A 25,626-nucleotide genomic window follows, 5' to 3' on the forward strand; every position below is an offset into this window, starting at 1 on the left:
GGGGGGGGGGATTTTCTCTTCCTCAGAGCCTCGTAATGTTCCTTAAAGGATGCTTCTGCTTTTTTAAATACCAAAGTATTTATTATGTATAAATATATTTTTATATTCATATAAATAATGCAATTAATCTATTATAAACATCCCATGACTTTTCTAATCTCTTGATTTTTGCATACATCTGGAAGAGATATGTTGTTGATTCACTTTTATGAACTAATTTAGCAGATAAATCTGGACGAAATAATGCCCAGAGAAGCATCTTATGCCCATATGAAGATCATAGTAAAACTCTAGTTTCAGTTTATCTAATCTGTAGTTTTTTCTTAAACAAAAAACCCCACAAACAACCTCCCCAGAGCCCCAAAACTAGAGATGCAGCTTTATGAATAAGAAGTTTACATGCTCAGGTTGTATTTTTTGTAAAGGTAAGAAATATGTACAATGCAAAATGTCCTTTACTTAACAGATCTGTTTTTGTTTTCTTTTATACTACCTCACACTCTAAACTATTACTGAGAAACTTCTTTCCAAGATTGCTGGTGGAAACCTGAAAACAGATTTTTTTTTTTTTTTTTTTTTAATGATTGGTATGCGTTTTCTTTTGGGTCAGTGTCAAGTAGTTGTGTGCATAGATAGAGTTGCAGACAAACTTGTAGATTTTTTTTTTTTTAACTGCTCTGTAACTTTTGTAATGCTTGAAATAAAAGTTTGATGTTGCTTTTATTATAGTGCTTTGTACTTTGCTAATACTTCATATAATCAATATTTTGAACAGTACAAAAATAGTTTGAATAATTGACAGGATATCCTCTTTTTCAGGTGAAAATGCACACTTTTTCAGTTTTGTATGTGCTCTGAGTCTTTCAAAAGATCAGGAATAGGGTAAAATATACTCTTATTACAAAATTTGTTTCAGAATAACATACCGTTGTGTAAAAAGCTTTTCTTTCTGTGTTTAGGATCTATGTGTATAAAACTCCTAAGGCTTAACTTTTTTCGTAGACCAGGTTATGCTTATCCAGAAAATGATGTGTATGCTATTCAAATGTTAATAAATAAATCTGCGGTATTGCCCTCCCCCTACATATTTGCATCAGATGCAGGAACAAACCAGTCCCATATTTCCTTATCTATTTCTAAAATGAGTCATTTCTTCTTGTTGAATGGTAAAAATTAGATTGAGCAGAGATGTACAGTTTAAATATTTTGATCTAGTACCCTCAAACAAAATTGAGATGTGATACACTAAACGACTCTTGCATTCCAATGCGCATATAGCAAAGGAGTATCTTGTAAAAAGCATCACTTTTCCCTTTTGCCTTTACAACAGCTTTATGCATAAACAGCTGTTGATTCTAGCAGAAAAAATGCAGACACAGGTTGAGCACTGCCTTAGTGCATTATAGAATATTTCAAGTTGGAAGGGATCCATAAGATCAAGTCTAAATTCCTGTTCCTCATACAACTACCTGAAAGTAAACTGCAGTGATCTTACCTCAGCCTTATGTGTCCCTGGGATTCCTAAACAAAGAAAGGCAAGCTGTTTCATGCCAGACTTGTAGAATCAGAGCCCGACTACTAGAACTGTTTAATGTTTAAGTGTATAGGTTCCTTTTTTCTTATAAGAGGTGGGAATTTTCTTTTAAGAGGTAGGAATCATGGACGTAACAAGTGGCCTTGTTACCATGTTCTATCCCTGTGTTGCCCTTGTCCTTCCTTGCAGGCCAAGGTGCAGATATCCTTCTTTCCTGTGCTGTTTTGGGTAAGGTAAAGCTTATCTTTTTGTTCTACAGCTTGCTCATTACCTTTTCCTAAGAAGGGAAAAGGAAAGAGCATGATTTAAATTAATTATTAGGCAAAGCAAACTAGTGCTTAGGGTGCAGTAAACATAAACCGATACACCATCTTTATATGACGCAACTCCTTGGTGTTAAACACACTCATCCTCTGGGGTTACAGTGGTCTTGGGTTTGCTGTGATTTGCTTTTTGGAGGGGTTTAAAATAACAAATGAAAAAGTTGTTAATACCTGTGGTTTTAGAAGATTAACTTTTATTCCCACCACGCTACTTGAGATTCTGAACAGAAACATGTGTCTGGAGTAATAGTATTAGTTTTCTAGCACTGGAAAATGTGTCAGAATTATTATCTGCAATAGATGTTACAGGTTGAAGCTTAGTCATGAGAGAGGTAGCAAGGGCTCGAGGTTGTGCCTTTCTTGCATGAAAGGCTTCATGTGCCTAGGCTGGGACCCCTGGCACTCCTGGCCCTCTGTTTCTGAAAATACAGCTCTCCAGGGTGGTCAGGTTGATGCCACCATGCTCAGGCTGTTACGAGGACTCCAGTACCTGTAGCCCGGTCTTTTAAACTCCGGCTGTGGAAGGACCGCGGCCGCCGGGCGGGTCCTCCCGCCGGCGGGGGCGCCGTTGGACGCGGGAGGAGGGGCGGGGCCGGGTCCACGCAAAGGCGGGACGGGAGCGGCTGAGGTGGCGGCTTCTCCTCTCCAGCCATGGGTGAGTGGGGCCGGGCTTGGCTGGGGATGTCGCGGCTAGCGGACGGGGAGAAAGGGACCTACAGCGGCAGCCGTCCCTCACGCGATGGAGGTAGCGGCTGTGAGCTGCGCTGCGGCGGTGCCCGCACAGTCAGAAAATGTCCTCTGCAGCGGGAACTGGGGCTGGGGACGGCCCGCGGCCTCAGGGCTTGGCGGCGGGGGCGGCCTCCAGCCCTGCAGTACGTCAGCCGGTACGGGCCCGAGCGCTGGCGGATCTCCCTCCCTCCCCCCTGTCACTGGCAGATGTGGCGGGCGCTCTTGCAAACCCGGCGATGTGCCGGGGGCAGGCTGTAAGGGGATTATGCCCGCGGGGACGCGTTAGTGGAGGAAATTACTTGTTTTCTGCTAGCTGTTGAGTGACAGAGGGAGACCTGTAGCTGTAGCGACTGCAGGTTTGGGTTGGTTTTTCTGCTTGTGTTTTTTTGCACAAATACTGTTTGTAGCAAGGGGTTGACTGTTTATCGAGACTGGAAAAGGAATATTTTCTCTTCAAGCCTTGCTAGTCAGTCCCTGGTGAGACAGGTGACATCAGTACCACCTGCCAATAGTCCGTTTCGTGGGTTGGTGCTTTGGGATGAGAAGGGCCTTTCAGAGCCTTGAGGAGCTTATTTTGCTCCATGTGGGTATAGTCTACCCTGTACAATGCTTAAGAAGCAGTTACTAGAAAATGTCATCTGAAATGTTAAATCTTAAAGTTTTTAAGAAGTAGGTGAAGAAAAAACGCTATACATAGGTAGACTAAGCTTTAAAACAGCTAAAATACATTTCTGCTTCAGACCAGGCAAAAGGGCTGATACTTAAAAGGGTAGTAGGCATGGAAGTGTGTCAGCGCCAAAAATCAAAATGGGGTCATCTGAAAAAGGAATTTGTCAGATGCCTTCGGGGAAACAAACTGAATTATGAAAACAGACTGAGGGAGAGCTACCTACCTGAAGTCTGTTTCGAGCAAGGCTTTTCCTGTAATAACACTTGTATTTAGTACTGCCAATAGCAGATCAAATAAAAAGGCAGGAAGGCTGACATCAGCTTTACCAACAGAAATGTTCCAGCTGTTGCAAGCCTCTGTCTCTTCCAGACAGGGGTAACTGGGGCTGCCCTTGGTAGGGTTGGCTCAGGTCCTGGCGGCTGAGTGAGCAGGCAGTCAAGAGGCTAACTAGTGAGCTGTGACTGCTGACTGGGTGAATTTTTGCCAGAGCGCGGTTGCTAATTGTCTGCTATGTCTTCTAACATCTAGTGGATTGTTTGGTTTTTTTTTTTGGTTGAAGTACTGGTAAATTGGGAGACTATAATAGTGTTTTTAAGGTGTCATGGTTTAAGCGCAGCCAGCAACTCAGAACCATGCAGCCACTCGCTCATTCTTTCCCCTTTCTGCCTCCCCCCCCGCAGCTCCTGGAGGGGTGGGGTGGAGAATCGAAAGAATGTAGACCCCATGGGTTGAGATAAGAACAATCCAGTAACTAAATAACACAAACCACTACTGCTACCACCAATAATAATAAGGGGAATAACAAAGGAAGAGAATGCAACCGCTCACCGCCTGCTGACCAATACCCAGCCTGACCCAAGCAGTGGTCAGGTTATCTTGCATACGTTGTCTCAGTCCTTATGGGTTTTCCTAGAAAATTGTGATAGGCTATGTTCTGTGGTAATAAGGTAATTTGATAGTTCAGTACAGAAAATCAGAAAGTAATTTTCTAAGATTCTAGTATTTAATACCTAATTGCATAAAGCTGTGGTATGCAAGAAATGAGATGGGTAATTTAATTGCTGTTTGAGGAACTAAGAAAGTATGTCTATTATAATGATAAGGGTTTTTTAGTCTTTATGCTCTTTGATGTGCAGAGATAAGGTCATACATGAATACTCAAATTTGTAGTGGAAGAGGCTCACATTTTTTCTCGCAAATACGTATAGATATTTTGAAATCTGTGTCTTAATGTCTAAACGATTATGTGTAGCTATATGAGAAACTCAAATTTCAGCATGTAATATGAAATGTTTTCCTGAACCTGCTCCTGTTTACTGGCTGAGACTATGTACAGCCTCAGAAGGAAAACATGTGTTCATGTCACTGTGAAATTAAGACTACAGTGGAAAGTGATTATATATAAAAAGTATGATGTCTGTTTCTGTAGGTACACTATATAGATACTTAATAGGATACCTTAATAGATACTTAATAGGAATGTTGCTTTGATATCATGGAAAGGGCACCGATTGCTGTTAGGCAGCAGAGCTTTTGAGTGCAGCATTGATGCCTGTTTTAATTTGCAGTTACTGACAGCTTCTGAGTTGTACTGAAATGTGTTTGAGAACTGACATTTCTGGCCTTGTTTTTTCATTCATCTATTAAAACTATGTAAGATCTGTAAGGGTGTTTGTTGGAGTGGATGCTTTTCTGTAACATGGTGGTTTATAGCGCTTATTAAATATTTGAGTTTATCTACGTTAAGGTAAGTTTATCTTTGAGCAAGGTGGCCATGAACCATTTTATTACTTTATGTCTCTTCTGAAATTTAAACCATAACCTTTTTTTTTTTTTTTTCTTTTATTGTCTTAGCTATAAAGGATCCTACGGCTGTAGAAAGAGCAAATTTATTGAACATGGCTAAATTGAGTATCAAAGGACTCATTGAATCAGCTTTGAGCTTTGGCCGAACTCTGGATTCTGACTACCCACCTTTGCAGCAGTTCTTTGTTGTCATGGAGCACTGCCTGAAGCATGGTCTTAAAGGTGTGGTAATTGCTCTAGCTGCATATTTCTCATCCCAGCTATGGCATTTTTCTTCCTTTCTTTTGTGAATAAGATAAAATTGAAGTGTGTTATGCTGCTTTAAGAAGTGGAGAAAATTGCTGCCTTTTGTAATTGATAGTGTCATTATTAATACTTCACAACATACATTTCAATGTTTACCAATTTTTCTTTTGTATACTATTTGTTGCAAGTGGTCCTGAAATTTCCACAGCTACATGTATCTATGTTATGTAGCTTATATTTTTAGCTAGTCATCCCTTTTATACTATTTTGTTCTAGCACAGCAATTTTATGTTCACAGGGATGTAATTCAGAAGATGGCTTTGAATACCCGTGAACTGACCAGCATCACAGTTATCAGTTATGTGAAAGTCTAGGCTCAGCAGTTAACCCTTCTGTCACACCAGCTATTGTGAAGGAAGCTACTCCAGTAATTTTAATTAATTCAGTTACTTAATTTTTCTTTTCCTAGTAAGAAAATCCTTTCTAAGTTACAATAAAACCATCTGGGGTCCTCTGGAACTTGTGGAGAAATTATATCCAGAAGCTGAGGAAATAGCAGCAAGCGTCAGAGATTTGCCTGGCCTTAAGTAAGTAGTATTGGTAAAATACAGCAAGAAAATAAAGGACCTGATTGAGAATCTGCAGATGTCTCATGTTTCCATTTGGCATTAATCGAGCTTTTGAACAAGAATTTTGAAATGATACTGAGGGAGAGCAGATTAATCCTGCTAGCTTTTCATGTTCTGTGCAAAACAGCTAAACAAGGTAGTATTTTTATGTTCTTTCCTGATGTTCCTGGGTGAAGTTTTCTGAATGGTCAACAAAAATAGTGCAAAAAGGAACAGGTTATGTATTGAACAGCCTCTAACTGTTGTATGTCTCAAACATTCCATAACTGTGCCAAACTATTGAGTCTAGTCAGCAAAGACTGTATAAAAACAAAAGGTAACACATGGAAGAGGAAAGTATTAGGCAGCTTTTCAGATTCTGGTGTGTAGGGTTCTTCTCAAATCTAAATTTATGCTGTGGACTACAATCTCCTCCCATTCCACTGCACTCTGCTCTTGTATTTAGCTTTATACATTGAATTCCAAAAGGGTTTGGTTACATTGCCATTGGTATATGGCTGTATAAGGGTTATAATTTATAGCTTAGACCTTATCTAAAGCACATAGGTATATAAATTATTATTTACTCTTGTATCAGGACAAATTAAGTAATGTCTTTTACAAAGTGTGTTATACTCCTCATATCCTCATACAGTATGTGTTTAGGTTTTGTTGTTTGTTGTGTTGTTGTTTCATTTACATGCTTACCACTTTGAAGCATGTAAGCACTAGAAGAGAAGGATCTAAAGGTCCAGATATAATTTGTTGGATATTGCTTGCCAGTTGCATACATTTTTGTCTTTTTTGAATTGTCTGAGATACCTTGAATTTGTAAAGAACTATGAGTTAAAGCTAAAATTCAGTACATGTTGTGTGCTTGTGTGACAGGATGTAATGGACATTTGATTACTTTTCTCACAAGTCCTCTGAAAACTATAAGGAGGTTGCAGAAGTGAATCTGAACTGTTGCAGATGTTTTACTTCAGCTAGAAACAGGACTTCCAAGATTATCGTTGCAGCACTGTCAGGTTAAGAAGGTACTTAGCAGCAATGCTAGCCATGTACCGTGTGAGAACAAAGCACATCTCACAAAGTATCTTCTCACAAGCCAGCTCAGTTATGAAATTTTTTCTGATGTATTCCCAAAGCTTGGAGTCAAAGCCTAAACATTATGGCTTCCCAGACTGCATTTCTCAACTAATAGTTTAAAGTACCCTTTCAGAAATACCAATAGCTCTACCAGTAGACATATGTTTAAGACAGTGAATTAATTGATATATTGTTGATTTGGGACTGTTTGTCTTCATGCCCTTTTTTCCAGAACACCACTGGGCCGTGCCCGGGCCTGGTTACGGTTAGCACTAATGCAGAAGAAAATGGCTGACTATCTTCGCTGTTTGATCATTCAGAGAGATCTTCTCAGGTAAGCAATTAAGTAGATTTTGTTTGTGATTTATTTTTAATCGTTTATTAAAAAACATTAAATTCTATTTACTACTTTTTAATGTGTCTGTAGTGTAGCAAGGTGTAACATCTGGCCTATGGGCTGATTTCTTCCAGTCCTCAGGGCAGAGGAACCAAACAACACTGCCTCATCAAGATTGAAGACCAGCTGATGGTTGAAGGGATGTTTCCTTCCCTTCCTGTAGGTGGGGTAATGGGGAAGGGCTCCTACTGCATTAGTCTGCCATGCAGAATATGGGTTGGAAGCCTCTGGAGAGGAGGTGAATTCACCCCTGCCTGCATGGTTTCCTACTGAGCTACCATTGCATGAAGGACTATTGCCTTGAAATTTTATTTCACAGTTCTAAAACTAGCATTGCTCTCTTTTAGTAAACTTCTGCCTGGTTGTGTAGTTGAAGCACAAAGGGGAAAAAACTTTGTCATCTTAATTTCAGTCCTATAACCTAAATGTATTTTTAAGACTTTCTTTGCATGCCTAGGTAGTATCTGGTATCTTAGCATGCTGGTATCTTAGCATGACACTGGTGTTCAGCAGCTATGGACTTTTCCATTGAAAGCACGGTTTGTTTCACAGAGTCTAAAATGTTATTTAAAAAAGGCAAGAAGGAAGAAGTAAATGTTGGTATTATGTTGCTCAGAGAAGTGTTTTTCTTCTAGAAACTTTTTAGTATTTCAGTCCTTTCTCTTCTCTTACCCATTTTATCTCTTACTTGTCTTCTTTAATTTCAAGCACGTGTTCATTCAAGTCCAGATCTTTTTTCACACACGGTACATTTTTTATCATTCTCTAGTATTTTTGCGTTCTCTAGTATTTGTTAACAATGTAAGAATTGTCTTAGTATGGCCAAACTTCCATCTGTTGCAGTATCCTATTCAAAAGTGGCTAATAGCAGGTGTATAGGGAAAAGACAAAATAAGTCTTGCCCCCAAGTTTCCCAGGCCTCCAGCAGCTTGTGGCTCACATTTCTGGAATGTAGTATCTACACATTTCAGGTGTTTTTAATAGCCTCTGAGGGAAACCATGCACTTCCAATTTTTAAATATTTAACAGGTGAAAGTGTGGGCAGACCCATTTCATCTTTAAGGATGTTGCAGTAAGGCTTAAGTAAGAGAAACAATTCAGTTGTAGATGTCACTTACTAATTTATTGCAATTAAATATACTGAATGTCCGATACGATGCATTTTTCTTCATTAACAGTGAATTTTATGAGTATCATGCACTAATGATGGAGGAAGAAGGAGCAGTTATTGTTGGGCTGTTAGTTGGGTTGAATGTAATAGATGCTAACCTGTGTGTGAAGGGAGAAGACCTAGATTCACAAGTAAGTCAATACAGGTAAAGTAATAAACATGCAATCCATTTAGCTAATTTAGTATATGTGCTCTTGAATCATAGGGTTAACTTGTTTTCGACTCTTCATTCTAGTTACTAGCTACAGTTTTAGGCACTAATCTTGCCTACCAGAAGATGTAAAACTAAAATGTGCTTTTCTTAGTATTGAGAGTTGTATGTGTGTGTTAGAAATAATCATAACAAAGGGGTAGCCAGCAATATTTTTTTATCTAGGTCACTTGGTTTTGATGAATGAAGGAAGATAAAAGTTGGTTTGAGAAGGTGGTGGTGGCTGTCCAAATGAGATTTTAGAGTAATTGTGTTTGAAGAGTAATATAAATAAGGCACTCAGTGAAGCCAGAAGCAGCAAGTTGTATTGGGCAGAAAGATAAACTTCTGAAGGATGATGGAAGTCACAACCAGGAGCATAGTTTTGGTGTGCTGGAAGAATGCTATTCAGTGGTGAAACATATGAAATGGTGAAAATGCACTCATGGAGAATTAAAACAAAGTAACTTCTACAGAGATAATACTCTATTGAAATATTTTGCTTATTGATTTTTAAAAAGCTCTTGGAGAAGACACTTTTTAGAAAAGGTAGGGAAAGAACAAGTAGAAGATCATCATAGGAAGCTGACAAGAGAGCAGCAGAGCATAGTATAAACAAAGGAAATGTTAGACTGAGCAAGTTATTTGTTTTCAGAAGTGAAAGGAAGTTCAAGAAGGAAGCAGTACATCGGAAAAATTGAAATACTTTTGTTAAGAGGCAGCTGGAAACCAAAAAGGAAGGATTTTGGCAAAGCAGACGTTTTTAAATACTTTTGTGAATAGAATTGGAAGCAGAGCTTATGGTAATGTTTTTTTACATGATTAAATTACAGTTGAACAGAAAAGAAATTAATTAAATTCAGATTTAGCAAGGTTTTAAAAAAAATGACTGCAGTTGGGTTGGTATACCTGGGAATCAGCAAGTGTAGAGAGGCAGTACAATTTGACAAGAAAAATTGAAAAAAACATGGGAGAAACATTAGTTTGGGAGATGTGCTGTGGTAGGAAATAATATGAAACACTACAGATGATTTATCACAGCTCTACTCAATCACTGATGGGGTTCAGTAGTTTCTGATAATTCCCCAAATAAAAGTCTTCGTGTGAATTCTTGGCTAAGCTCAGTCAGAGGTAAGAAATGATCTTTTCTTTGGGATTTGGTATACAGCACATTGTTAATTTTGCTCTAAGGGAACATAATTCTTAACAACTATGAGAGGCTATACTTAAAAAAATTGTTTAAAATGTTACAGTTCAGTTTTTTGAGCTTCTGGCTGAAATTGGACCAATCTTAAAAAAGCTGATGTCACTCGGGTTTTATTAATTATGTAGATAGAAGACCATGAATATCAACCGCAGTTAATTGTATGGTATAAAACTGTGTGTTTGTTTTACCCTAGGTTGGGGTGATTGATTTCTCTGTGTATTTAAAGAGTGATGATGACATTGGAGGTAAGGAAAGGTATGTCCTCACCAAATACATCAGATTTTGCATGTTAACAAGTGTTTTCTTGGCTGGTGCCCTGTTCTTTGTAGAAAAAAGTCAGGCTCCCAAAGATGAAGTATTTTGATCTCACTGTCTTGAGAAAAATGGGATGCTACATGGTTCTGTATTACTAGTTAGCTGGAAAAATACTTGTACTCTGTAGCAAGCCTCAGCAGCATCACCTGCTTCCTTTACCTCACGGACAGTATTGAAGGATTGCAAGGTGTCAGTGAAAAGGAACCTGCTAACCTTTAAGCCCTCGCCTTGGGATTTAGTCAGTGTTTAAAAAAAACCAGAATTATGCCTTAGTACATGAACATCGTTTTTCTTTTGAGACTATGTTCTTATGTTTTGTGTAGAGAAATTGTTTGTAGTTAAAGCATTGGGGTGTTTTTTTTTCTCTCAATAATGTCATGTGTCAGTTACTGATTTCATGACTGTGAGATGAAGTTGCTTTCTTTCTTTTTAAAAAGCGCAATTAAGGTGGACGTTTGCATGAGATACATATTTTCAGGGCATACATGTACATTATAGTTCACTATATCATTTTGTTAAAGCTAATTTTATTATGTGCTTGCTTTAGGAATGTACAGATTGCTGCAATTTTGGACCAAAAGAATTATGTTGAAGAACTAAACAGACAACTGAAGTAAGTATTACTTTGAAGTATGCATGTCAGGCCAGGCTTAGCGGTAAAACACCTCTAATTCCTTTTATCGCACTGCTTTGTGGGAGAACTTCAGGGAAAGTGTTTAAATTGGGGATGTAACGGAGTTGGAAAGGATATACTCTTCTGGAGAGACTCACAAATTCTGGTTTTATGCTTTTGTTTTATACCATCAGAATCTTAATTCTTTAAGGAGACGAAAACCAGCAGGCCTAACTCATCAAGGTCCTTATGATTCATAACTTACCAGGAATTAAAAGCTTGATCTGGATTTTAACTGCGTTCTATTTAATAGTTTCCAAAAAGTGTTATTGGGTGTTCTGGATGCGAACATGTTTTTGTTTCTTTGCCTTTCATATTATTTTTGTTTGTAGCTTTAATGCCTAGGACCAAAACTGAGTAAGTTCACTGCCTGCTGGAAACTACATGCGCACTGTAGGTTGTGGTTCCTGTAGAAAGTTTTCAGGAAAACAGCCTTTTCCCCTTACTTTGCTGGATGGATCAAACCTAGTTCGCAGCTGTTTATGTTACTGTACAAATAGAGGAGCAGTGGTTGTAAGTCTCTGAGGAGTATTGTACAAAATTAAACAGTGGGAGGAGCTAAAAAAGCAAAAACAAACAAAGAGGCCCGACCAAAATGAAATGCCACTTCCATAAAGACCTTCTGTAGACCCTGTAGTATAGCTGATCTTCTTGATCTCTTTTTGAGATATAATAATATTCTTAATTTTTAATGCTCCTAATCTTGATCATTAGTTGCTATATGTCTGCTGTTGGGGTAAAGATACTCTGATTTGAAATTGTGTCAGTCACTGAGCAGAATAACTGAGTGCGTCCAATACAAGAGAAATGAAAGTTAAGGAGGAGAAAGGAACTATCACAATGAAGAGCAGTGGTGTTTGTGTAACAATAACTGTTACTCACATGAGCCCCTGTGTGCTGAATATGTCTTGTACGCTAGTTTATGCATTAACTTATTTGCAAACCAGTGGTTCAGCAATTCTTCTCTTTTATTTCAGGTCAGCTGTTTCTTTTCACACATCCTGAAATGCATTAATCTCCTCTACCTTGCCATTCTTAACTAACTGGTAACTCTTAAGAATACCAGAGTAGAAATGCATAGAAAAGTAAACAGTGTTAGAGAATAGGTTTGGTTTTTTTTTTTTTTGTTTGTGAAGTGCTGCCTAAAAAGATATGGTTACACCAGGAATAGGCAATCAGGTGATGGAGAAGACCTGGATATACAAGGGAATAAAATTCTGATGAGACTTGTAAATTAAGTCAAGAAGCATCAAGAAGGAGGTAGCCTGAGGATAAATCTCAAAAAATGTGGAGAAGCAAATGATTTTATAAAAGAAGTAGGGTTTGGAGGAAGAGAACCTGGAGAATGGGTTTGTTATATGGTGGGAAACCCCCCCAAGAAGATTGTAAGCTCTGTATTCCAAGATTGTAAACTCTTTTAAGGCAACTCGTTAAATATTTGGATACAGTGTAGTTGTGAGGGTAAAAGTAAGGGTGAACACATGGAAAGTCGCACCCAACCAGGAGTTCAGGTGACAGGAGAGACTTTGGAAGTTGGAAAGAAATGTATAAATGTTCAAGAAAGGAGACTAATTTTCTTGTATTTAGGAAAACCTCAAATAATGGGAGCAGACCTTTTAGCACTTAACCAGTAATCATTGTACCTTGCATTAAAGCTTTTGAGCTTGGCTGGGTGAATTTTGATGTAATTCTGAATAATGTTGTTTTTTTTCCTCTTTTAGTAGCACAGTTAGCAGTCTACATGCGAGAGTTGATTCACTAGAGAAATCAAACACTAAACTGATTGAAGAGGTATTATTTTCTTTTAATATTGTGTGATATTATTTATTCTCAAATGCTTTTTTCAAAATATGTTTATGGAACTTACGTAGATTAAAATAATGTATGATTTGTTCAGCTACCTTGAGTTTGGCTTGAATAAAAGGTGCAGTAGCTGCAGGGATTTGAAGTCAGCTTGCTTGGATAGCCTCCAACATCAGTAAATTTATTCTGCAGAATGTTGTAATTTCCCGCTTTGGACAAAGCCAGAAGTGAAGCCTTTCTTAATGCCAGCTGTCAGTCTGATTTTGTGCAGATGACTAGTCCATAATGGATGACACCAGATGCTGCAAAGAGACAAAAAGTAGTTCACCAAACAATTTCTATTGCAATTCTCAGCTTTAGGCAAAGGATTTTCTTGCTTCTTTACCATATACATATATACAAGTTTTTAGACTTGTCTAGCTCTGGTTTTGTATTTATATCCTATATTTCTGGTTATCTTTGATGCTTGACTAGATTCCAATATTTTTAGCTTTATAGAGAGAATGCAGTATTTTTTTTTAATCTAAGCTGCTTGAGAAATAGTGGAGAATCAAAATGTCTAAATTCAGCTGTTGAAGGTCATAGCTAGGTTGCTCTGAGTATTAATGTATCCAGAGAGAGGGAAAACATTAGTGAGTGTTAATTCTCAGAGAATTTGGATTCCTTTACAAGCCCTTGGCCCTACTATCCACCTATTTTGATCAGATGGCTTATAATTCTGTCATTAAGGTATACCCTGTAGGGCCCAGTTATAATGTTTTTTCTTTTGTAAATATGTTTTCATTTGGAAGAGCCTTTCTTATGTGAATTGCTCCATCTGATATATTAAGATACCAAAAAACCATGAACTAAACAGCAGAAGAGGATATATTTTAATCCAAATGGAAAAAAAAGAAGACCCAATAAATAGGATGAGGAAGGAGGAACTGAGGGTTTGTAAGTCATAATGATGCAGTTCTTTACCAGATGTAAAATAATGAAGTATCTTGAATACACTGTAGTTCTGTAATGAAAGTGCTTATTACTAAACCCAGGAGCTGTATGTTTTCTTTAAAAACAGTTAAATCCCAGTTTGGTAGACTGTGAGACTAGAGCAGAGAATGTCTTGGTCTTGCATTCATCAGAACACTTTTTTTTCTTTATTTCCATTCACAAAAGTGGTCACCCTGCTTTTCCTTTTTTTTTTTTTTTTTCTCTTAACTTTTCAGTTAGCAATAGCCAAAAACAATATAATTAAACTCCAGGAAGAAAACCATCAATTAAGGAGTGAAAATACTCTTATTTTAATGAAAACACAGCATCATCTAGAGGTATGGTAGCTTTATTGCATTTAATGTAGTAATGGTTCGTTGTCATTCAAATGTTTTTACATAATAACTTGAAGTAAGCTGGAAAGCTTTCTAATGGCATAAATGTATCAAAATTATAGGACGCTAGATTGTTTTATAACCATATGCAATTTTTGTAGTAGTGTCTTTTCTTGTATCCTTTCTAATTTTCTTCCCTTCTTCCTTTTTTCATTAGACTGTAAGCTATATCTAAGTGTTTAAGGCAGTATTATCTGAAAACCTTGTCAAAGTAGTGTGTGTTTTAGTTGGCAAATGTCTATTCTGACTTGTCTCATTGTATGGAATATCATTTGGAGTAGTTGTCTACAATAAAGCTGTTATTTGTACTTGTGTAACTTCTTGTATGTGTTTCACAGGATAATTGGTAAAAGCACAGGTTAAGCAGAAGTTTCCATTGCTTAGTACCAAAACAGTTGTGTGTTAGAGTGACTTACTGAAGGAGGACTGTACTGTAGTATAGATGTTTATTTTGGTTAATATACTCAATTCTCACTGTAAAACTGATACTGATGACCACATAGCAGAAACATCTTCTTCTATGTTGGTACTGTGCTTAGAGAATGTATTTTGAAGTTCCACCCTCCCCTCCCCAAATGTTAAATTCATGCTATTAATTGCTAAACTTGTGAAGAAGGAAGATAGATTCTCTATATCTTTGTAGGCAACTAAAGTGGATGTTGAAGCAGAACTTCAGACGTACAAACACTCCAGGCAGGGTTTAGATGAAATGTACAATGAAGCACGTAGACAGCTTCGAGAAGAATCACAACTTCGACAAGTAAGTGTTCTTTTCTAGAATCACACAGCATTTCTAGAATAGATTATGCGTGAGAAGAGTCTGTTTATAAATATTTGTAGTTTGCTTTTGCTGAGCTTAGATGCTGTCTTTAATCAACTTCAATTGCTTTTAATTGCCTGTAATAATAAGAGGTTTTTAACAGGGTTTTTAAAATTCTGCCCCTTTTTAAAGAGGGGCAGAATTTCTGAAGTGGTGAAATAGGTGATGCTGCAGCACTGTTAGAGTTAGCTTTTGTCTTTTTCAAAACAGAGATAAAATGTTGCATAGTTATTTAAATATTCTGTGTGGCATTGTGTTTGTGTTTTATAGGATATGGAGAATGAGCTAGTGGTTCAAGTTAGTATGAAGCATGAGATAGAACTTGCCATGAAGTTGCTGGAGAAGGACATCCATGAGAAGCAGGATACCCTCATAGGCCTTCGACAGCAGCTTGATGAAGTCAAAGCAATTAACATGGAAATGTATCAAAAGCTGCAGGTAGAGAAACAATCTGCTGTTAAACTGATGAAATGACTTTGGACTGAGAGAGATGCATTACAGTTTTGTTTAGTTAAATACCGCTGTTTCCTTAATTTTTGGTTTCTTTCCACTTAGATTGGCTTGTCATTTTTGAGCATTATTGATGGAAGCGTGATTTCACCCAAAGAAGTTCTTAAGGCAGTTACTTAACGTTAGTGGGTTTATAGAAGAAAAGAACATGAGAATAAGTTCATGTCCTAATTACATGCAATGTGGAATAGAGAGAGTAACAGTGTATCTAGTGATAACACTTTTTGGCCTGTGTTACATAAAAACTCAGGAGAATGTAGACAGATAGTAATGAATTAAAGAGGACATCTGAACTTTTGAAGTAAAGAAAGTCATTTGGAAAATAAGTTGTGTTAAATGGAAAATGCTAATTACAGTTTGGTTTCATTTACATTTTTTAACCTGTTAACAAATTAAGAAAATATGTACCAAGGCAGTGCTTTTTTTTTGAAAATATGAATCTTAGAGACCCAATATGCAGCTAACAGATGTCCAAACACGAGGGAATCACAGAAGCATAGAATAGTTGGGTTGTAAACACCTTATTTATGCAGAATATAAATTTTATTTATTGAATAAATTATCAAAAAACAGCACAAGAAACAAAATCTGTGGCAGAATGAGGAGGAAAAGCTGAGGGTGCTGTAGAGAGATAATTGAGGTGATGAACAAACGATGCTAACTTTTGCACCTGCAGCTGTGACGAAACTGGACCAAATGAAATATAAATAGAACTGGAAAAACAAACAAATAAACAACGTTTTTCAGTGTGTTTGGATCTGAAGGGTTTTGCTTTTCTTTTAAAACTGTACTTGTGGGGACTGGAGGTAATGCTGATTTCACTTAATGACATTCAGACTCGCTTCCTGGGTAGAGTGAAACAGTTTAATCATTCTCACTCTCTGCTGCTTAGGGACCAGTTGATAAGTGTTGATCTGTGCAGCAAGTGTAATGCTCTACCTTTTATTTAGATTTTCAAGCCACAGTTGTAACTGCTCTGCAAGCAATCAAACTTGTGAAACATGTTAGTAAAATTCTGGAAAGATTTTTAGGTGTATATGGTAGTTCGTTAAGAGTTGGAGAACCGTAGTGGTTTCCAGGACTAAGTGTCTTATTTCTTTATTGGTACAGTTCTAATGGATTTCTTGAAAAGATAAGTAGTGAATTTAGGCATAAAATTTTAAGTACTGTCAACTACGTGTTTTAGATAGGCATGTATAAAAATTCTCAAAATCTGAAGCCATATTAACATTTTCCCCTTTCAATACTGAAAAAAAACCCACCCTGTGAGGTAAAAGTTTAATATATATCTACGTCAGTTTTAACTTTTTTGTAACACAGGTATCTGAAGATGCTATGAAGGGAAAGAATGAAATAATTGGTCGATTAGAGGATAAGACTAATCAGATTAATGCAACTATGAAACAACTAGAACAAAGGTACAGGCCCATCTTTGTTTTTTTTCATTCATGTCTCCATCCCCTTACGTTTTACTGCATTCCTGTACAGTTGCCACTGAAATGTAACTTTCAACCAGAATATTTAACAAGAACATTTCTGAAACTTTAACTGGTGCTTTAGTTTTTGATTTTTTTTTTTTCTTTTTAAAAAAATACACACTAACTTCTAAATAGAAAGTTAATCTTTCAGATTTCTTCCTCTGCCATCTTTCTTCTTGTCCTAGGTTTTTGTGCTGATATCAAAAGTTGTTCTTTCAGCTGTTTCCAAAAGTCTGTGTTGTTATTACCTCTTCCCCTCATCCCCACCTGAATGAAATGCAATAGAAACCAAAGCATTAATCTTGCTCATACTTAAGCATGTGCTTAATATAAACATTTAATACCTTCATGGATCAGTGCTGTATTTGCTGAAGGTATTAAAATTTTTCTCCATTGCTTTGGAAGTTATTTTCAATGACATAATGACTTCTTTACACTGAAAGGCTGAAAAGTGGAAGACTTAACATTCCAGTATATGAATTTATATTATGGTTAGACTGCATGTATTACATAATATTAAAATGTGATTCATATATTTTAGTTTTTAGTAGCCTATATTCAACATTGGACTTTTTAACTGTAAAATATAACATATCCATAAGCCCTGTCATATGTTGGTGTTTGACATGTCCTTTTTTTTGTTTAAATCTGATTATGAAAAACATGGCTATGTATTAAAAAATTAGTGACATGAATATTCTTTTATTGACATCCTTTTTCCTCTTTTTTCTTTTTCTTTTTATCCTTTATCCCAATTTTTGTTTTTAATATTTTGCTGTCTTCATCTGTCTTTGATTTTTGTCCACTGCATTCATGAAGTGACAAAGATCTGTTAACTCAAACTAGGACTATTGCAATGTCATTCGTCAAATGTGCCAGCAATGAAGCTCAGCACCAGTATAAACTTGTCAAAGACATATCATTCTGAAAGCTCCTCCAGATCTGTTGCGTTTAAATAATCACTGATATAATATAACTTAAGAATTTTAAAATTACAACTTTAAATATCAAGTGCTATTAGAAATCTTGCACTGTAGCTGACCGTACCTGGGTTCTATTTTGTTTTCTGAAAGCACATCATCTCCGATCTCACTTTACCCCTCTTAACAAAAAAAAAAAAAAAGTACCCTACTGCACTGTTATTGAGCAAATGTAAGCTAGTTTTCTAATGCTATTTAATCACTTCTTAATTGTCAAACAAAGTATATTTTAAAAGGTTAGCTATCTTTATATGCTTTTATGACATTTTTTTTCCGATTAGTGGGTTTTCCTATTCTTTATGGTACTAACAGATTTTAAAATTAGCCATTCTGAGTAATATATCCCTTCCCCCCCTGCTTATTTCTTTCACTGTAAGGCTTTCACAAAAGCATGCTCCTTGTTGTGTTTTTTTTTTTTTCCTTTGCTTGTACCTAGCACTGTTTTCTTAAAGAATGACAGGAGTTTGGGGGAAGGGGTTTGAGCGCTACATCAGAACAATATATTTAGAAAAAGAACGGTGGTGTCAACATACATATTCATTATATACAGTGGAGGAATTATAGGATTTGGGGATAAAACAGCCAAAGATGTGAGGTAAAATATTTTCATGGAGTTAAAATGTGTTTGGAGCCTTGACTTGGCTCCAGGCAGGAAGGGGAGCATGATCTAGTCAATTCTGTAGTTCTGATTCCTGCCTAGAACAGCTGGAGCATGATAGCTACAGTAGAAATTGTAGTAATGAATAGGATTTACATTTAGGGCCCAGATCCTCAACTTGACTAACTTGCTTGTCAGCTAAAGATCTTGCCCATCTGTGACTATATTTACACTGTAATCATAACCTGTGGTTTTGCCCAACCCCTTCCCTCCACCCATCACTAGGCAGTCTTCACAGCTCATTTCTGCTTTGAGATGCTACCTGCCTGCACTGCAGAAACACAGTTATAGCTGCTGACTGCCTTTGATGCACTTCCCAGTGTTTGCTCTGAAGTGTGGAAGGGAAGTTGACTGGGAAAAGAGTCTTAGGGTCTTTCAGAAAGAAAGGGATGTGTTTGCAAAAGCTGGGGCAGGGCACAGTAGTTCAGAAAGGGTTTCTACTCCATGGTTATATACTGCCTCATTCCTTGGTTTGGTAGCAGAAGGAGCTTTTAACGTGGGCTGGCTACTAAAACATAAGTATCTCCCATCTTCAAGAAAACCCAAACCAGAAACACTGAATAGAACGACAGGTAGACCACAGCAGAACTGGGAGTGTTAACCATCTCACGATCATCTATGCAAACAATTATCTGCCTCAGTATCATCGGATTCTCAAATCCTGCTGCAAACTAGGTCCAGCTCAGCATTTGTCTGGAGTACAGTGTTGCAGTTAGCTTGGTGCTAAGTCTAGAGGTTGGTGCTGTAGTTTGGTTTGGCTGGCGTGTTTCTTGTGTAGCAAGCTCCCTTTCTACCTTTGTCATGGAAACGACACTGCAGTTTGATTTGTGATTAAGGAACAATTTTAAGTTACTTTTGCTTTTACAGTCTTGTATAGCTTAATTCAGCTGCTTTTGCCCAGTGAATTGGCTCTGCGTTTACCCAGTAGTTTCCTTTCCATACATTTTTTGGCCCTCTGTGCACTACCATTGCAAATGTGACTGGGAACATTCCTAAAACAACTGGTATAGTTGAATGAGATAGTACACACTTTATATGATAGTTTAATTCCAGCCTTTTTACATTTGTGTACTGGCATCTTTATAAAACTCCTGCTGGTGCAGCTTCATCAGTAGAAGCACAAATGTAGACATACCGCTGACTTAATTTCTTTTTAGCTGACAGTGGGAGTTGTGAGTTACTCTGCATTCAGACAGCTGCCAGGAAGTAAGAAATCAAGCACACAGAGAGAGTATCACAGATTTCTCCCGCTGCTTACCCCGAGAGGCCCTCAAAACAGTTTTGTTAAACACAGTGCAGTAGGTGGGGACATTAAGTGGTATTTTATGCGTTCTTTCACTCCTGCCTTTTCATCAAGACAAGTGTAGTCATGATACAGCACAAGTTCCATTTTAGTGCTTTTACTTTGTTACATTACATCCATCCTTTTTTGGACTGAAGAGTTGACCAAGCAGAGAGGAACCACGTTGAACTAATGGATTCCAAGGGAGTGCTAGCTGAAGTAGAAGCAAAACCCTGGAATTCAGAAGGGAAAGATTAAATAATAAAACCCCCAAACATTCCCCAATTTCTTAATCAGGTTTATTTATTTTGTATATAATATGGAGCTATTTTAACCAGTGTAAGAACATGTTATTTTTAATACAAATTATTTAAATTAATTGAATAGTATGATGTAGTAGAGGTAGTTCTGTTAATGTAGTGGGACCTGTCATGGTGTGTCTTGTTGTATTAGGCTGGTTAAGTTTTTTTGCTGTCTGAGTGCAGTGCTCTGTATTCAGTCTTACGCCTGAATTGTTTTGAGCTGCTTTTGCACAACACATGCTCTGCCCTATCTTAGTGGGCGATTAGTACAAACCAAGCGCTTTTACAGGATCTATTTGGAGGGAAGAAAAAAAGCTTCCAAAAAAAAAAAAAGCATCAAAGAAGATGTATGTGTCAGTTTGAAAATATGTATCATCATGTTTTGGCATCTGTTATTCATGAGCATAAAATAAAACAGTGATTACTTACACTGATTTCTCTCTTACTGTATGAAAAGACAGGAGCTAGTTCTGTAGGCATTGTATGGATTTCTCGTTTGAGTTTGTGAGTTTCCCCCAAACTTTGTTTTTATTTAGAAATATTTCTATTTCCCCATTTTTTCTTTTATTTGTCTTCTTCACCCTCTACACCCTAGTTCTAGCTTCAGTTTTACCCAAAGTTGATTTGAATTACACCAGATTGCAGCAAGCAGAGAAGGCTCAAATGGATGCTGAGGCTGAGGATGAGAAACTTAAACAGGAATATATGAATAAATCTGAAAGTCTGCAGAAAGAATTCTCCGAGAAGGAGAAACAGCTGTAAGTACATCTTTTCTGTCTGTAGAAGTATACAGCAGTAAACGTTCTACATTTCAGTATGTCCTGTGTCTTCATACACACTGGTTGTTGATAAATGGTTTTGAACAGAATGTAAATACTAATGTTCTTCATGTTAGGTACTGGCAAGGTGGAAGAAGGTATGCCACTCCAAGGAAGTCAAGCTACCTTTGGGTGCCTATAAAATAATGTGCAGCTTGAGGAGGAAGAACAGCATTTTCTGTCTTGAAGTGCCAGCTTAATACATGAAAAAATTATCTTAAGTGGGGCAAAATATGTAGTGTAGGAGTAATACACACTGACTAACAAAACCCACAAGTATATGGTAGTACAAACTTAAAAGAGAAATAGCGTTAAGAATAGCTTAGTTAATCAGGCTTATGCATAAGGTGGAAGTGGTTTAACTCACCACTGTGTAGGAAATAAAAATTTACTAGAATCATAAACATTAAAAAGTAATATAAAAGCCAGCCCTCTAGTTCTTCTAATATTAAATCCTTCAGTACTGATTTAAATAAATACATAGTGTAAAAAAGCTCCCTGTAAGGGCAGGCGTTGTCCCTGTTCGGAAAGGTAACTAGTAATTTATTTCAGGCAGTGCAAATCTGTGGTCCATCAAGGATTTGCGATCAAAAATTAGTGATTTTAAATCCAATTATTAGCCCACCCTGCTACCCCTTGTTTCATCTTACAATTCTGAATGTTAATAAACTTGTTTAATTGTCATGACAAATGTTCACTTTACTACACAGTCATCTTTGCAGATTTTGGCAAAAGAACAGTTCAGCCCCCAGCCTTAGAATTCTGCAATTCTGAAACTTCAAGGTCATGTTCACTTCTGATCTTTTCCACCCAGATGCTGAGGTAGTGTCCCAAAATGTAAGTCTTACCTGTAAAAATGGTTTTGGTTTTAAAACAGGAAAATTAATAAAAGTACAAGTTTTCCATCAAAAAGCCCTTGCATGACTACTCTCAGATTCTTTCCTCTTTTTTTCTGTTGGCACAATTTAGATCTAGAAGGTTGAGCAGTGTACTTCCATGTTTTGGTTTCTCTGTAACATTGTAAACACCAACACTCCCATGAAAATGGTAGTGAAATTCCAGGTAGAGTGGATCTCCAGTTAATGTAATAGATACCTCGTTATGTTGAACCTCAGCTATGTAAAAAGCTCATTAAAAATAGTCATTTAACGTTTCGCCTTTATTTTTTATTCTGTTCAAAATGCCATAAGCCTTCGTCTAAAATAGAAGATTCACATCTAAGGGTATAATATTAAATAGCTTTTATGAGCACCAGAGATACATGCAGTCATTGTCTGCATCACCGATGGCAGTGTGGTTGATTGGTTTGCTGTATTTTAGAAACAAGTTATGTAAGGTTAAGGGGGCTTTGCCTCATGCATGTTTCAAAAATACTTCTGAATTTGGTGGTTAATCTCTTGCTGTTGTATTACAAAGATCAGCTCTTCAAAATTATGCCATATTCTTGGTCCTTTAAATACACCTCTTTTTGAAAGTGTGTTCTAAATGTCAGTTTTGGTTTGTTTATTACATCACTGTCTAAAATACGTTACTGTTACATTATTTATGTTTTAGATAAAGTAAGCGTTGATAATTTGTTCGTTATCGTAAAAGTATATTGCACCCAGAAAACTAATTTTTGTTTTTTAAAAATTATACTTTTGTGCACATTGATGTTTTTGGTTGCTTTGCATATTCTAGACTTCAGCTGGAAACAGATTTGAAGATAGAAAAAGAGTGGCGGCAAACCCTAGAGGATGATCTTCAGAAGGAAAAGGAAACTCTATCTCATCTGAAAACAGAGACCCAAGAAATTATTAATCTTAAAAAAGTAAATTTTGTGGTGGAACTTGACTAGTAATTTAGAAATTGACTGCAAAGTTAATTATGCACTTAGACATGGTACTTTTAAGACTTTCTGCTAGTAGATAAGAAAGATTAGATTAATGCATTTTCACAGATAGACTAAGAAAAAAAGATAAGGTATTTTGCTCTCCATTTAGTCCTTAGATTAGGACTTGGTACTTGGAATGAGAAAAAATTAAGTCCTAATTTTCCTTTGTATTGTTGTTGTATTGAAGTTTTTGGTTTCTTATCATAGGCCAGAAAGCGCTTCAGCTTCTCTCTGTACAGCTTCGTGTACACATACATGGCTATATAGTGTTGTTGGTCTCTGCCATCAATCATTTTTATTTTCTTCTTGGAGAGGACTGCAGAAGCAAAAAAGCTTCATTTCTTGGGGTCTAAGAGAGTTTAATCCTAACTTGTTGCTGTTTGAGTTGGATTTGGGAATCTTAATAGGGAGTGTGATGGATCATTCACTTGGCTTTCTCAGTAAGATCAGTTTTGTGTAGTAGCAGTCAGTTTTCTCAGCATTAGGCAAATACAGTTTTGAGAATAATTGGTATTTGTCTGTTCTATTTTTTGTTTTAAGGAGTTCCTTAAGCTTCAGGAAAAGAACAAGCAACTGCGAAGGATATGTCAAGAGCAAGAAGCTGCTCTCCAAGAACTGGCATCCAAGCTGAGCGAGTAATTTCCTTATTCATGATGATTATTATTTTTGTCATATAAATTTGAATTAAGAAAAATAACAGGATGGTGGTCATGTGAATTAGACTGTATATAACCATATTGCCTAGGCACTTACCAAAAAGAACTGTCTAGTTAGTTCAGGTCTGTTTATTTTTACTTTTGGCTGGTGGGCTAGATGTGAATGTATGGGAAATTACAGTGCTCTGAATAGAAGATCATAGTTTAAAAGGGCCAGGGGGCATTAGGAGTTGTTTTGCATTGAAAACAGTTGTCTAGTTTGCGTGTTGTGGCATTCCACAGAAGGAGCCAAGTAGAGGTTAACAGCTCTGGCTCCAGCAGGACAGTGCTTTTATCTGTTTGTGAGAATGAATGCATGTTCATGAATTCCCTTCTTTGAAGAGATGAAGATTCTCTGTATGATAGTCACAGGGCATTGTTGCCAGGCCTGTAGAGGATATAGGGGATTGCTTTATCAAAACCCCTTCAGACTATAGTGAACAATAAGCTCTGAGCACAGGTTTTGTTATTGTTGTGTGTTGTTAAAGTTTCATTTAATGATCTCTGTCTTTTAAGTAGTTTTGCCATGACTAGTGTGGACTTTCATGCCCTAGAATAACTTAGTGTATAAACTATGAATCAAGTCATTTCTGAGTGGATTGGCACTGGATGGCTGTGGGGAGGCTGGTTTCTCTGTGACATAATGTGGTCTTGTACATGTCAAGAAGTTCAAATTCTGGTTTTGTACCAGTGCTGCGTGCTAGTTTTAGGTACTTGCACAGAGCTCTGCCAGTGCAAATTTCTGTCATCCACATAACCCCAAGCAAATTTACAGCCATTCAAACGATTCTAAACAGCCATTCAAGCTCTTTAGAGAGAGCTTGTCTTTGTGTAATGCTTAGTAGAGCAGGGCATGATACTGATTGCATCTCCTGGATGCTGTTATAATATAAAATGCTAACTAAAAGTTCAAAGTAATTTGCTTACAATTTTTTAAGTACCTACAACTTTTGAAGTTGTCTGACTGTAACTGACAGTACAGAAGTTTGAAAGAGCATTATGTTATTCTTCAGATCAAAGCTGAAAATAGAAGATATAAAAGAAGCGAATAAAGCGTTACAGGTGAGTTTTGGGAGGGGGGGGAAAGAATTTTTTTTTTTTTTTTTTTTTTTTTACTGTTCCCTTCAAAATCTTTTGTAAGCATGAGCAGACTTCTCTTCAACAGCAGCTATACGGACAAGACTCGTTGTCTGACTTCCTCCAGCAGGAGGGAACTGCAGATTCCCTGTAAACTCACGGGGGAAAAAGAAGCTCAGTTGCTTTTGACTTTTCTTATTTGAAGTACAGCTATGCATTTTGACACTTCTGATGGTGCACCATTTGGTATTTTACAAAGCGTATCTGGGACAGAATGTAGCCAGCTGAGCTTAAATTATGTATTACTTCTCAATGATCAATAAATATTTGATCATCTGAGGAATTAAGTAAACTTGTAGCACCTGATTCAGAGAAATCTCCAGGAACTCTCCAAAAGTTTTAAGTTGACAAGCAGGTATTCTTCATTGCGGCACCAGGAGACACGGGGGATGGCTCCTCCAAGCGTGTTTCGTCTGAGCATCAACCAGGCTGTGATTATATTGTTCTTAAACATACATATTCATTAGATTACGTACATTACATCATACTTTTAAGAGAATGCCTCCTGTATGCATACAAAAATGTGGTAGTGGGCTTTCGGACCCCTGGTGGTTATTTCTTCATCGCTTTGTTTTAGGATCATTGTCATATCAGTCATATCAGTAACCACCAGGTGGTTCTGGCAAAGCTTATCTTAGTAATTTCTCTGTAGTTGCTAACAAAGCCTAATGTTCTTGAGGTTACTTATTTACAACCCTGTTCTTCAATCAATCCCATTCTTCAATCCCCCCTTTTCTTGTCCTATTGCAAATTCTTTTGCAACTGAGTTATTTCATATTTATTTAAAGTTTCCTGAAGTATTTCCCTGTTTCTACTTGATGCTTAATTTTGTTTCTCTTCCATTCATCACAGTTCATCATGGTTTGTTTGCAACAACAAAAGGAGCATTGGACCATTATGCATGTAATTACAACCATTCCTATTATTACAAATACAGTAAAAAAA

The 25,626-nt window shown here is 37.1% G+C and overlaps 1 protein-coding gene across 2 annotated transcripts in view; it reads left to right on the forward strand.

Annotated features, from left to right (window-relative positions):
• The first annotated feature begins 2,409 nt into the window (after nucleotides 1-2,409).
• Nucleotides 2,410-25,626, forward strand: part of RUFY2 (RUN and FYVE domain containing 2) — a 33,210-nt gene continuing 9,993 nt past the window's right edge. Inside the window, exons 1-16 of one of the 2 annotated variants that reach the window (XM_061448259.1) lie at nucleotides 2,410-2,512; nucleotides 5,111-5,284; nucleotides 5,778-5,895; nucleotides 7,238-7,339; nucleotides 8,581-8,704; nucleotides 10,164-10,225; nucleotides 10,833-10,898; nucleotides 12,680-12,749; nucleotides 13,970-14,071; nucleotides 14,772-14,888; nucleotides 15,219-15,386; nucleotides 16,779-16,876; nucleotides 20,797-20,916; nucleotides 22,657-22,786; nucleotides 23,390-23,484; nucleotides 24,558-24,606. In XM_061448259.1, coding sequence (XP_061304243.1) covers nucleotides 2,509-2,512; nucleotides 5,111-5,284; nucleotides 5,778-5,895; nucleotides 7,238-7,339; nucleotides 8,581-8,704; nucleotides 10,164-10,225; nucleotides 10,833-10,898; nucleotides 12,680-12,749; nucleotides 13,970-14,071; nucleotides 14,772-14,888; nucleotides 15,219-15,386; nucleotides 16,779-16,876; nucleotides 20,797-20,916; nucleotides 22,657-22,786; nucleotides 23,390-23,484; nucleotides 24,558-24,606 — 1,599 coding nt within the window. In that variant the 5' untranslated portion in view covers nucleotides 2,410-2,508. Of the gene's footprint in view, nucleotides 2,513-5,110; nucleotides 5,285-5,777; nucleotides 5,896-7,237; nucleotides 7,340-8,580; nucleotides 8,705-10,163; nucleotides 10,226-10,832; nucleotides 10,899-12,679; nucleotides 12,750-13,969; nucleotides 14,072-14,771; nucleotides 14,889-15,218; nucleotides 15,387-16,778; nucleotides 16,877-17,755; nucleotides 20,589-20,796; nucleotides 20,917-22,656; nucleotides 22,787-23,389; nucleotides 23,485-24,557; nucleotides 24,607-25,626 lie in introns of those variants that run through there. The other variant, XM_061448268.1, reaches the window with a different exon arrangement.

Source organism: Pezoporus flaviventris, unplaced genomic scaffold (assembly GCF_033815535.1).
Source record: "Pezoporus flaviventris isolate CSIRO_AGI_PZ_B2104156 unplaced genomic scaffold, CSIRO_AGI_Pfla_v1 ptg000001l, whole genome shotgun sequence".
Classification (NCBI taxonomy): Eukaryota; Metazoa; Chordata; class Aves; order Psittaciformes; family Psittacidae; genus Pezoporus; species Pezoporus flaviventris.